Here is a 13,111-nt window from a genome sequence, read left to right as displayed (position 1 = left end):
GCAATTGAATTATGTCCCGACAATGAGCAATTAAGAGAAGGCTCTTGGGAAGGACAGATACTGAAGCTCAAATACTCTGGCCACCAAATAAGGAGAGAGAGGGAGGGAGGGAGGGAGAGGAAGAGAGAGTTTCATTGGGAAAGATGGAAACAGGAGAAGGGGGACGGCAGACGATGGGATGGTTAGATAAGGACACAGTGAACATGAATTTGGGCAAACTGGGAGACAATGGAGGACAGGAGGGGCCTGGTGTGCTATGGTCCTTGGGGTTGTGAAGAGTCGGACATGGAACAGGGAGGGAATGGGGACTGCCATATCAAAACCCTCAAATCGGTGGGACACAGGGTTATCCGGCCAGCTGAGGACCCCACTTGTGGCTTCCCGCTTTCTTTGCAAACGGTGCATGGCGCGCCTGGGTTCTTCACCCCCCCTCCCCCCCCCGCTGCAGTCATGCCGGAAAACTCCAGTCACGGTTGGTTAAAGGGGAGCTTTGGCATCTCTCCAGCCAACAGTCGAGATCTGCAGGTTTTCCTAACCACCCCGGAGGGAAAATTCTGCTGGGCAGCTGAATGTAAATATTTTGAGATTGACAGGCCGCCCACATGGAACCAGCAACAAGCCAGACTGTTCAGCCTTGAAATTCTGTTCCACCACCATCTTTTGAAATAGGCCCGGGGGGGGGGGGGGGGGGGCTGAAGGTGGTGCACACCAGCCATCTTAAGACAGGGATTTTCCATTCTGCTTATGCCCTGGAAATCTTTCATATGGAGAGCCAGTTTCAAGAAGAAGAGAATAACAGACTTGGAAGAGACCTTGAAGGTCGTCTAGTCCAGGGGATCAGCAATCTTAATCACTCGAAGAGCCACAAAGCTCCTAAATGGAAGCCCCCCCCCATTCAATTCTGGAACCGACCGGAAGTCCAGTTCCTCCCACCATAGAGTCTCCTCCTAGTCTGGTGTCCTTTTTCCTCTGCTGACTGGAAGTCCGGTTCCTTCCACCATAGAGTCTCCTCCTAATGTGGTGTCTTTTTCCTCTGCTGACTGGAAGGTCAGTTCCCCCTACCATAGAGTCTCCTCCTATTGTGGTGTCCTTTTTCCTCTGCTGACTGGAAGTCCGGTTCCCCCCACCATAGAGTCTCCTCCTAATGTGGTGTCTTTTTCCTCTGCTGACTGGAAGGTCAGTTCCCCCTACCATAGAGTCTCCTCCTATTGTGGCGTCCTTTTTCCTCTGCTGACTGGAAGTCCGGTTCCCCCTACCATAGAGTCTCCTCCTAGTGCGGCGTCCTTTTTCCTCTGCTGACTGGAAGTCCGGTTCCTTCCACCATAGAGTCTCCTCCTAATGTGGTGTCTTTTTCCTCTGCTGACTGGAAGGTCAGTTCTCCCCCCCCCCCAACATAGAGTCTCCTCCTAGTCTGGCATCCTTTTTCCTCTGCTGACTGGAAGTCCGGTTCCCCCCACCATAGAGTCTCCTCCTAGTGTGGTGTCTTTTTCCTCTGCTGACTGGAAGTCCGGTTCTCCCCCCACAACATAGAGTCTCCTCCTAGTCTGGCGTCCTTTTTCCTCTGCTGACTGGAGGTCTGGTTCCCCCCCACCATAGAGTCTCCTCCTAGTGTGGCATCCCTTTTCCTTTGCTGACTGGAAGTCTGGTTACCCTACCATAGAGTCTCCTCCTAGTGAAGCATCCTTTTTCCTCTTCCTGTCCTAACTGAAAGCCCTATCAATTGTGGAGCCGACCGGCGACGGGAAGCCGCAGCAGAGGGATGAAAGAGCCACATGCGGCTCCAGAGCTGCAGATTGCTGGCCTCTGTTCTAGCCCAACCTCCCGCTCAAGCAGGAAACCCTATACTAGTGACAGCAAACCTTTTCGGCACAAAGTGCCCAAACCGGAAGTTGTGCGTCTGTGTGCCGGAGTGCCATAAACCCGAAGACCAGCTGGCCGATACGCATGCGCGTCTTTGGGAGAGGGCTCTCTGTGCCACCTCTGACACACGTTCCATAGGTTTACCATCACGGCCTTATACCATTTCAGACAAATGATTATCCAGTCTTCCCAAAAACCTCCATTGACGGAGCACCCACAACTTCTGGAGGCAAGCTGTTCCACTGGTTAATTGTCCTCACTGTTAAGACGTTTCTCTTTAATTCTAGGTTGCTTCTCTCCTTGATTAGTTTCCATCCGTTGTTTCTTGTCTTGCCTTCTGGTGCTTTGGAGACTAATTTGACCCCTCCTTCTTTGTGGCAGCCCCTCAAATACTGGGATACTGCTATCACGTCACCCCTAATTCTTCTTTTCTCTATTGTCTAGCCAAAGCTCCAATCCCTCAGCCATTCTTCATATGTTTTAGTCTCCAGGCCTTTAATCATCTTAGTTGCTCTTCTCTGAACTTTTTCCAAAGTCTCGAGAGGCAGCTTCTTTTTTGTAATGTGGTGTCCAAAACTGGATGCAGCATTCCAGGTCTGCTCTTATTATCTTAATAAGTCAGCTGTTCTTCCTTCAAGATCAGATGTAAATATAATGTTCCCAAACCTTCAACTCTTTGCAAAGAGTTCAGAACAATCTTCTCCAACCATGTGGTCAAGTCATGGAGACAGGACATGTGAAAATGGGTGAAAATTGACCTTGGAAGTAGGCTCTTCTCATAGGTAGTCCTTGACAACAACCACAATTGTGTGTAGTGGTGTGGGTGGGGTTTGGGACCCCACCCCCCCTTTTGTCATTGTACTTAACTTAGGCCTTTCTTTGCAGGATTTATTTTTTAGGGTTCCACCACAAAATCGCGGAGGACAAAATCGCGCTCGACAAAAGCGCGCATTTGACGTCATCACAGCGCGACGAAAACATCGCGCTGTGATCGAAAAATGTAAAAATAAAGCTAAAACCTTACCCTAACCCCCCCAAACCTAACCCTAAACCTAACCCTAAACCTAACCCTAAATCTAACCCTAAACCTAACCGTTAACGTAACGCTAAACCTAACGCTAACCCTTAACCTAACGCTAAACGTAACCCTAACGCTCTAAACCTAACCCTTAACCTAACCCTAAACCTAAACCTAACCCTTATCTTTATGTGAATCGGCTTGGTTTAATTTTAATTTTATTTCAATTTTTAATTTTTTCGTCGCACTGTGATGACATCACATGCGCGCTTTCGTCGAGCGCGATTTTGTCCTCTGCGGTTTTGACGGGTCACGATTTTTTAGAAGTGCCGTTCATCGGCGATTCAGTTTTGTACGTTTGAACACATTGCAAGTGGCTGCGGCACAATCTATGGATTGTGGTTAGAGTGCAATACAGCAGGCCACTCCAGCTGACTGCTATTTGCAGTTCGGCGGTTCAAATCTCACCAGCTCAAGGTTCAAGGTTGACTCAGCCTTCCATCCTTCCGAGGTGGGTAAAATGAGGACCCAGACTGTGGGGGCAATATGCTGACTCTGTAAACCGCTTAGAGAGGGCTGAAAGCCCTATGAAGCGGTATATAAGTCGAACTGCTATTGCTGTTGCTATTTTGTGAGCACCTGTACCACCCCACATCTGAAACGGCCATCCACAAGCTGTGCAGAGTCTTGACAGTTTTACACACACATACAAACACACACACACACCCTGGAGTTCTCTTGAGAAGCTTCACTGCTTTCTGAGGTGCAGCCTGAATGGCACGCCTCAAAAACGCCTGAAGTCATAACTTGAGTTGCTGGTATTGTTGGACCGGCTTTGCAGTTGGCTGAAAAGTAACTCAGTTGGTAAGATCTGGACATATTACCCTGCACCAGGTGTGCTACCATACTTAAGGCAAGTAGGACCACAAACCGTATTTTTCGGAGTAAAAGATGCACCTTTTTCTCCTCTAAAAGTGAGTGGGAATGTTGGTGCGCCTTGTACACCGAATACAATCATTTTTGGCCTCCCGAACCCCTGCATCCCATTTTTGCGAAAAATTGCCAAAAAACGGACTGTTTTTTTTGCAAAAATGGGCTGTTTTTTGGTTTTTTTTTGCAAAATCTGGGCCGTTTTTTGCAAAAACGGGGGCATTTTCCCTTCCCCGCTAAAGCCCGCAGAGGGCTCCTGGGGGCTCGGGAGGACAAAACCTTTTTTTCCCTTACTTACCTCTTCAAAATCTTGGTGCGTCTTATACACCGGTGCGTCTTATAGTCTGAAAAATATGGTAATCCCTAAAGAATATTGGTGGTGACACTGTATACCCCTGCTCCAGTATTTAAGAGACTGCCATAAAGAAGAGGGGATCAACCCTATTCTCCAAAGCAAACAGAACAAGAAGCAATGGATGGAAATTAATCCAGGAGAGAATTAACCTAGAACTAAGGAAAAAAATTCCTGACCGTTGGAACAATTCATCAGTGGAACAATTTGCCTCCAGAAGTTGTGGGTGCTCCAACCCTGGAGGTTTTTTAAAGAAGAGATTGGTCCACCATTTGTCTGAAATGGTATAGGGTTTCCTGCCTGAGCAGGGGGCTGGATTAGAAGACCTCCAAGTGTCTTCCAATTCTGTTATTCTGCTTCCCCTCTAGCACCTTGTGGGCAAATAGCAATAGCAATAGTTAGACTTATATACCGCTTCATAGGGCTTTCAGCCCTCTCTAAGCGGTTTACAGAGTCAGCATATTGCCCCCAACAACAATCCGGGTCCTCATTTTACCCACCTCGGAAGGACGGAAGGCTGAGTCAACCCTGAGCCTAGTGGGATTTGAACAGCCAAACTGCTGAACTGCAGTCAGCTGAAGTAGCCTGCAGTGCTGCATTTAACCACTGCGCCACCTCAAATCATGTCTGCCGCTGTCTTCTTCAGCCTAGTTACCTCCAGATGTTGGCAATCTTAATTTGTGGTGGTATTGTTAGTTGCGAAGTCGTTTCTGACCCATTGTGACCCCATGGACAACGTTCCTCCAGGCCTTCCTCTCCTCTACCATCCTCTGGAACCCATTTAAGCTCACCGCTTTGGTAGCTCTATCCAGCCACCTCCTTCTCTGCCGTCCCCTTCTTCTTTTGCCCTCTGTCTTTCCCAGCATTCGGCTCTTCTCCAGTTATCTTCTTAATTTGTAGAAAACTCCAATTCTGGGAATTTTGCTCCCAAACTATATAGCTGATATCACCTTGAGACAGAATCCTCATATAATGTTGGTTTTCCAGCACACACACAACCACACACATACACAAATGTATACACCAAATTATACGTGAATAAGTGGATATCCTAGGACTTAGTTGAGGGACTAATTACCTTCTTCTCTGGCAAAAATTTGCAGCTCATTCCATTTAGATTGGCCTAGAAATGTAGCATAATATTACGCTGTATACTACGTAGTCCTCAACTTACAACTGTAATGGAACCCCAAATTTCCTTTGTAAGTCACAATGGTTGTAAGTAGAGCCTCCGGTGTGACTGACCCACTTTTATGACCATTTTTTGTGGTGGTTGTTAAATGAAACAAGTTGCAAAGTGAATCCATTCAATCCCGTGGGCATTTTGTATGACTGGCAAAAACCATCCCAGATTTTGGCCAGGTAACCGCAGAATGCTACCATAAGCCCATAAAGATGAAGCCGTTGGCTAATGCCCACATGACTACAGAAAATGGTTCCCACCTTTGGAACTCCAGAACTGTGTCATAAGTAGGGTTTTGGGAGGCTGTTGTAAGTTTAAGTTGTCGTTTAGTGACGAGTCATTAAGCGAGGGCTACCCGTAGTATCAGAAGATGGAGAGATATTTGAGGAGATGGATACAGATAGATAAATAGAGATGAAAAATAGGTGGGTTAAGAATGTAAACAAGTTTTGTTTGTGTGTGTGTGTGTGTGTGAGAGAGAGAGAGAGAGAGGAGATGATATGAGAAAGAAAAGAGATGAGAAAGAGAAAAGATGAGAGAAAGAGATGAGAGCAAATGAGAGAGAAAAGAGATGAGAAAGATGACAGATGAGGGAGAGAAAGAAAGAGATGTGTGGGAGAGGAGAGAAAGGAGAGAGAGAGATGAGAGAAAGATGAGAACGAAGAGATGAGAAAGATGAGAAAGAGAAAAGATGAGAGAGAGAAAAGAGAGAGAGAAAAGAGATGAGAAAGATGACAGATGAGGGAGAGAAAGAGAGATTGTTTTTAATGTTGTTTTTCTTTTTATTCTACAGGATGCAGGCATTTCTCCAACCCAGCGGGACGAAGTGATCCAGTGGCTGGCCAAACTCAGGTGCCAGTTCCACCTTTATCCGGAAACACTGTCTCTGGCCGTCAGCCTGTTGGACAGGTTTTTAGCTGCTGTGAAGGTAACAGTTTGACCTCTAAGATCTTTGCAAAAGGGTTGATTGTTGGGTCTTTTCCAGGCTCCATCCCAGCCTGAACAAAGCCTTTTGGGATGCAACCAATCTTCCATCTCCTGTTCACCTGGACTCTTGATGCTTGATTTACTCTTCTGCGGAGACCACAGGTTGTGTGTGTGTGTGTGTGTCCTTTTCCTTCTCCATGTTTATTTAGTTCATTCATGGCCAGAACTGAATAGTTTTGATTGCTCTGCCTTCTCTGATTTCCCTATTTTCTTCAATGACTTATTTTGGGATCTGCAAACATGGCGGCTTTAGCAATAGCAATAGCAGTTAGACTTATATACCGCTTCATAGGGCTTTCAGCCCTCTCTAAGCGGTTTACAGAGTCAGCATATTGCCCCCACAGTCTGGGTCCTCATTTCTCCCACCTCGGAAGGATGGAAGGCTGAGTCAACCTTGAGCCGGTGAGATTAGAACCGCTGAACTGCAGATAACAGTCAGCTGAAGTGGCCTGCAGTACTGCACCCTAACCACTGCACCACCTCGGCTCTTAGGACTTGTGGACTTCAACTCCCACAATTCCTCAGCCAGCATGGCTGGCTTATTTTGGGATCTGCAAACATGGCGGCTTTAGGACTTGTGGACTTCAACTCCCACAATTCCTCAGCCAGCATGGCTGGCTTATTTTGAAGTCTGCAAACATGGCGGCTTTAGGACTTGTGGACTTCAACTCCCATAATTCCTCAACAAGCATGTCTGGCTTATTTTGGGATCTGCAAACATGGCGGCTTTAGGACTTGTGGACTTCAACTCCCAGAATTTCTCAACCAGCATGGCTGGCTTATTTTTTGAGGTCTGCAAACATGGCGGCTTTAGGACTTATGGACTTCAATTCCCAGAATTCCTCAACCAGCATGCCTGGCTTATTTTGGGATTTGCAAACATGGCGGCTTTAGGACTTGTGGACTTCCAACTCCCAGAATTCCTCAGCTGGCTGAGGAATTCTGGGAGTTGAAGTCCACAAGTCCTAAAGCCGCCATGTTTGCAGACCCCCTGGCTTACTTGATGCATTTCAAGTATTCTTCAACTTAAAACCATTTCTTTAGTGCCAGTTCCAAGTTAACAACAGTCCTGAAAAAAGTGACTTTTTTGAGGGGTGAGGAATGGAAGGATTTATATTCTTTGCCCTCATCTGGTTGTAGGTACTTTGAGGGCAGAGGTGAAAGCTTCTTGGATGAGAAGCGAAATGTTTTCAGAGGAAAATAAAAATCAAGAAAGTTCGCTTGTCTTTGAAAAAGCAGTTTGGGGACAACCGTCAATTGGATGATTGAGAAATCTCCCTAGACACCGAGAACAGCCCTTTTCTATTTTCAACCCAAAGAAGCCTGTTGCTTAGATTAAAAACCAAGATCATTTTGAGTTGCTTCCGTTTCCATTTTAGGGAATGGATCTATATTTTCTTGACTGGAATTAATATCCACCACCAACCAAAAAAAAAACATCAACAAAACCCACCACATTTCCCTCACTCCCTTATTTGAACATGGGAGGAAAGAAAGCAAAAAATGTTCCTTGTTTACCCGGCTAAATTAAGCCTCCAACAGAAATTAAAGATAGAATCTCATGCCAACTTTGCTGGGAGCAAAACCTTATGAAACAACAGCCGGATTTATATTTGAAAGAACACGCCAAGCAGCCTTGCCCGAATCTGGTGCCTTTCAGATCTATTGAAATTTCCTTCCCATGATTCCCATTTGCACCTAAAACAAACATGGGGATTTACGGGACAGGAATCCAGCGCATTGAAAGGCACCAGATTGGTGGAAACTGAAATATAGGTCGTCCTTGATTTACGTCTGTAATTGAGCCAGAATTACAGCCATAAATCGTTGCAGTCATTAAAATGGCTCGCCATGTGACCACACCCAATTCTATGAGCTTTTTGGTGGTGGTTGTTAAGTGAAAATGTATGGTCATTAAGCGAGGACTGCCTGTATATATTCCCATTTCCCGTATACTTTTTTTAGCCGAGGGAGTGGTGTGGTGAACGAGTTCGATCCTTGGTAGAGGCAGATGGGACACGTTGGCTCAGTGGCTAAGACGCTGAGTTTGTCGATGAGACAGGTTGGCGGTTTGAATCCCTAGCGTTGCGTAACAGAGTGAGCTGTGACTTGTCCCAGCTTCTGCCAACCTAGCTGTTTAAAAGCACGTAAAAAATAGCAATAGCAGTTGGACTTATATACCGCTTCATAGGGCTTTCAGCCCTCTCTAAGTGGTTTACAGAGTCAGCATATTGCCCCCAACAACAATCCGGGTCCTCATTTCACCCACCTTGGAAGGATGGAAGGCTGAGTCAACCTTGAGCCGGTGAGATTTGAACAGCCGAACTGCTGAACTGCAGTCAGCTGAAGTAGCCTGCAGTGCTGCACTCTTAACCACTGCGCCACCTCGGCTCATTATGCAAAAATGCAAGTAGAAAAATGGGAGCCATGGGAAGGGAACAGCGTTCCGTGCGTCTTTGGCGTTTAGTCATGCCGGCCACATGACCACGGAGACGTCTTCGGACAGCGCTGGCTCTTCGGCTTTGAAACAGAGATGAGCACCGCCCCCTAGAGTCGGGAACGACTAGCACATATGTCATTTTATGTGCGAGGGGAACCTTTAGCTTTTTAGAGGGAGATATTTCTCTCTCTGGGCACACTGAGAATATATCTGCTGAAAAAAAACTCTGCATTGGTGGCTGTTAGGGCACCCTAATTATAAACACATTCAGCTCCATTCAGCTGCCCCACAAAGGATTATGGGATTGTTAAAAGAAGAAGAAGAAGATGATGATGATGATATACTTTTTAGCAGAGAGTGAAGGTCCTTAGTCTGTGAATTGTTTGCCCCTATCGTTTTTGATCCTAAATTATATTATTTAAAAGAAATACCTCTCCCTGCCTCTATGTCTATTAATACCACAGACACATTTATAAACCTCTTTGGACCAGTATACCCCAGAGAACTGGAGGGCCAGTATCATCAGCCAGCACCGAAACGTAATTTAGAAAGCTGTACAAAAAGAGACTTTAATAGAAAACTTTTTCCCCCAGTTGCTCAACCCTGAAATCTGTCTCAACTTTTTAGCAGTCGAATGCTCTTTCCTTTAAGCCTTGTGGATGGACTCCCCCCAAGCTTGGAGCTTTAACCATCTGGCTCAAATTAATCTGGCCCGAATAAGTTTCCAGCTAGGAAAACGGAGCTTGGCTTAACTCAAAAACCTCCCTTATTTTTCCTCCTCCTTCCAAATCATTCTTCAATCCCTTTCTTTCATCGTCTCTCTTCCCTGGGCTGAGAGAGAGAGAGAGAGAGAGAGAGAGGAAATGGCGGAGCTGTTTATCCTTGAGAGGCTTCTGATTTCTGTTGATGGAATCCAGTAGATGCCTTCGAGTCAGTTTCTGACTCCCAGCCGGACAGGTCCCTGCAGTTTTCTTGGCAGGATTTTGCAGAAGCGGTTTTACCACCGCCTGCTTTCCTAGGGTGGAGAGAGAGCGTGATTGGCCCAAGGTCACTCAACGGGCTTGGCGCCTTGAGGTGCGGGATTAGAACTCGCGAGTCCCTCCTGCTTTTCTTCTTGGATCCCCTTAAGCACCACACCAAACTTTTCTTTTTTTTTTAAGTTTCTTGTACCTGCAGAGTTTTCTGCTTTCTGCCCCTGAAATTAGTGGCAATTCACAAGCCGTTCGTTGAAAGATCTGAGCGTGAGGGAGGAAGGAAGTGATCTCAGCCTTAGACAATGGAAGCAAATCGTCGGGAGCAAAACCTCTCTCGAATTAGATCCGACACGTATCCATCAGCAGGTAGAACTCACGCCTCACTTGGAATCGTCTTCTTAGAAACATTTCTAAGTCATGTTCCAATGTTGAGAGCCAGTTTCCTATAGGGGATGATCTAAAAACCAGGAGGGGATGAGTTCTAGTTTCACCTTAGGCATGAAAGCCAACTGGGTGACTCTGGGCTGATCACCAGGAGATTGGAAGTTCTAGTCCTACTTTAGTCATGAAAGCCAACTGGGAGACTTTGGGCCAATCACTAGGAGACTGGGAGTTCTAGTCCTGCCTTAGCCATGAAAGCCAACTGGGAGGCTTTGGGCCAATCACCAGGAGACAGGGAGTTCTAGTCCTGCCTTAGCCATGAAAGCCAACTGGGAGACTTTGGGCCAATCACCAGGAGATAGGGAGTTCTAGTCCTGCCTTAGCCATGAAAGCCAACTGGGAGACTTTGGCCCAATCACTAGGAGATAGGGAGTTCTAGTCCTGCCTTAGCCATGAAAGCCAACTGGGAGACTTTGGGCCAATCACCAGGAGATAGGGAGTTCTAGTCCTGCCTTAGCCATGAAAGCCAACTGGGAGACTTTGGGCCAATCACCAGGAGATAGGGAGTTCTAGTCCTGCCTTAGCCATGAAAGCCAACTGGGAGACTTTGGGAGTTCTAGTCCTGCCTTAGCCATGAAAGCCAACTGGGAGACTTTGAGCCAATCACTAGGAGATAGGGAGTTCTAGTCCTGCCTTAGCCATGAAAGCCAACTGGGAGACTTTGGGCCAATCACTAGGAGATAGGGAATTCTAGTCCTGCCTTAGCCATGAAAGCCAACTGGGAGACTTTGGGCCAATCACTTTCTCTGAGCACAACCCACCTCAAAAAGTTCTTGTGGGGAAAATTGTAGGAGGAAGTAATATTAGATATGTCGGCTATTTTTATAAAAAAATTATTTTTATAAAAATAAAAATAAAGGGATATAAATAAAGACATTAATAAACAAAATACCTAGAACTTGGGATGCTATTGGGTTTAGTGACCCTAGATTACCCATTCTGCTTGATGAGGAATACGGTGGATTTATGTACCTATTCCACAGCAAGGCCTGCCCTTGAGTTGCGAGTCGTGTGCCCAGAGCTGAGTACCAGAAAGTAACTGGGTGGGGCCAGGAAAAAAAAAAACTTATTAAACCATTTCGTTTACATTTAAATTTAATTTGATTTAAATAGAGTGAAGATGGCGACTCTTTAATTATGCGTTTCACAATCTTCCCGTCTTATTAAAAATTACACTTTGGTAATTACTGTTGGAGAGGTGCGGAGGTTGCCTCACGGAGCTTCACATTTATTTAGTTATTTACGTGCTTATTTGGTACCGTTTACATGCCACACGCCACCCAGCATGGCTCAGACGGGCTCACAGCAATAACAACACTCAATTAGAATAGAAGCCATCATCCAGAAGATAGGCTGAAGAGACAGAAGGATCTTAAGACTTGAGCGTTGGGCCGTGACCCGTCAAAACCGCGGTCCACTAAAGCGCGCCCGATTAAAGCGCGTACATGACATCATCATCAGCGCGACAAATACGACCGTGGAGAAAAAAGGGCGCTTTAAAAAGCGCTTTTAAAGCAAGCCGATTCACATAAAGGTAAGGGTTAGGGTTAGGTTAAGGGTTAGGCTTAGGGTTAGGTTTGGGGGGGGTTAGGTTTAGATTTACGCGTTAATTTTAAGTTTACCGATCACAGCGTGCTGTTTTCGTCGCGCTGTGATGATGTCACGTACGCACTTTCATCGAGCGCACTTTAGTCTACCACGGTTTTCTGGTGGAACCCGTTGGGCACCATCTAACAAAATGAACTTCAGTGGTGGAAAAAAGTAAGGTTTTACATGTAGGCAAGAAAAACGAAATGCACAGGTACAGTATAGGTGGTACCTTGCTCAACAGTAGTAACTGTGAAAATGATCTTAGAGTCCTAGTGGACAACCGTTTAAATAGGAGCCAGCCGTGTGCAGCGGCTGCCAAAAAAGCCAACACAGTTCTAGGCTGCGTAAACAGAGGGATAGAATCAAGATCACGTGAAGGGTTAATACCACTTTATAAAGCCTTGGTAAGGCCACACTTGGAATACAGCATTCAGTTTTGGTCGCCATGATGTAGAAAAGATGTGGAGACTCTAGAAGGAGTGCAGAGAAGAGCAGCAAAGAGGATTAGGGGACTGGAGGCTAAAACGTATGAAGAACGGTTGCAGGAACTGGGTATGTCTAGTTTGAAGAAAAGAAGGACTAGGGGAGAGATGATAGCAGTGTTCCAATATCTCTGGGGTTGCTACAAAGAAGAGGGAGTCAAACTATTCTCCAAGGCACCTGAGGGCAGGACAAGAAGCAATGGGTGGAAACTAATCAAGGAGAGAAGCAACTTAGAACTAAGGAGAAATTTCCTGACAATTAGAACAATTAATCAGTGGAACAACTCGCCTCCAGAAGTTGTGAATGTTCCAACACGGGGGGTTTTTAAGAAGAGATTGGACAACCATTTGTCTGAAGTGGTGTAGGGTTTCCTGCCTAGGCAGGGGGTTGGACTAGCAGACCTCCAAGGTCCCTTCCAACTCTATTATTCTATTCTATCCCATGTCATGTAATAGCATCGCTGCTGAAGTTGGTGCGACTTGAATAAACAGGGATGACATTGGACAACAGGCCCAGCCCTTGTTCCTAAAAATAACAATGGGTGCAAAGCACAACAAAGGGAATTGCATCAGAGTGAAAGTACAAAATTACTATCCGGGTGAAGGGGAAAAAACCCCAAGAATCCTACCTTTGTTTACTTTACTTTCCAAAATTAAAAACTACTTCACTTGTTTGCTAAGAAGAAAAGGGAAGAGTGCAGGCGGGTTGGCAAGGTGTGATGAAAAACGTCAAGATGTTGGCCATGATGGTGTGACTGAAGCTCCACCTATTTATATGCATGTTGCATATGTAGGCGGGCATGGAATGGAGAAGGAGCTTGCGTATCCATCCAAGTTTTACTGCATGTTTTAAG

The 13,111-nt window shown here is 46.0% G+C and overlaps 1 protein-coding gene across 1 annotated transcript in view; it reads left to right on the top strand.

Annotated features, from left to right (window-relative positions):
• The window catches only part of CCNI (cyclin I), a 60,216-nt gene that overhangs the window by 32,904 nt on the left and 14,201 nt on the right, over positions 1-13,111 (top strand). The window contains exon 3 of the mRNA XM_087723995.1: positions 6,137-6,271. Within this exon, the coding sequence (XP_087580121.1) occupies positions 6,137-6,271 (135 nt within the window). The remainder of the gene's footprint in view (positions 1-6,136; positions 6,272-13,111) is intronic.

Source organism: Thamnophis sirtalis, unplaced genomic scaffold (assembly GCF_051295495.1).
Source record: "Thamnophis sirtalis isolate CommonGarterSnake01/CBP01778 unplaced genomic scaffold, rThaSir2_p1.2 scaffold_10, whole genome shotgun sequence".
In the NCBI taxonomy this organism is placed as follows: domain Eukaryota; kingdom Metazoa; phylum Chordata; class Lepidosauria; order Squamata; family Natricidae; genus Thamnophis; species Thamnophis sirtalis.
The sequence above is the reverse complement of the archived record's forward strand: the minus strand, read 5'-3'. Positions and strand labels throughout refer to the sequence as shown.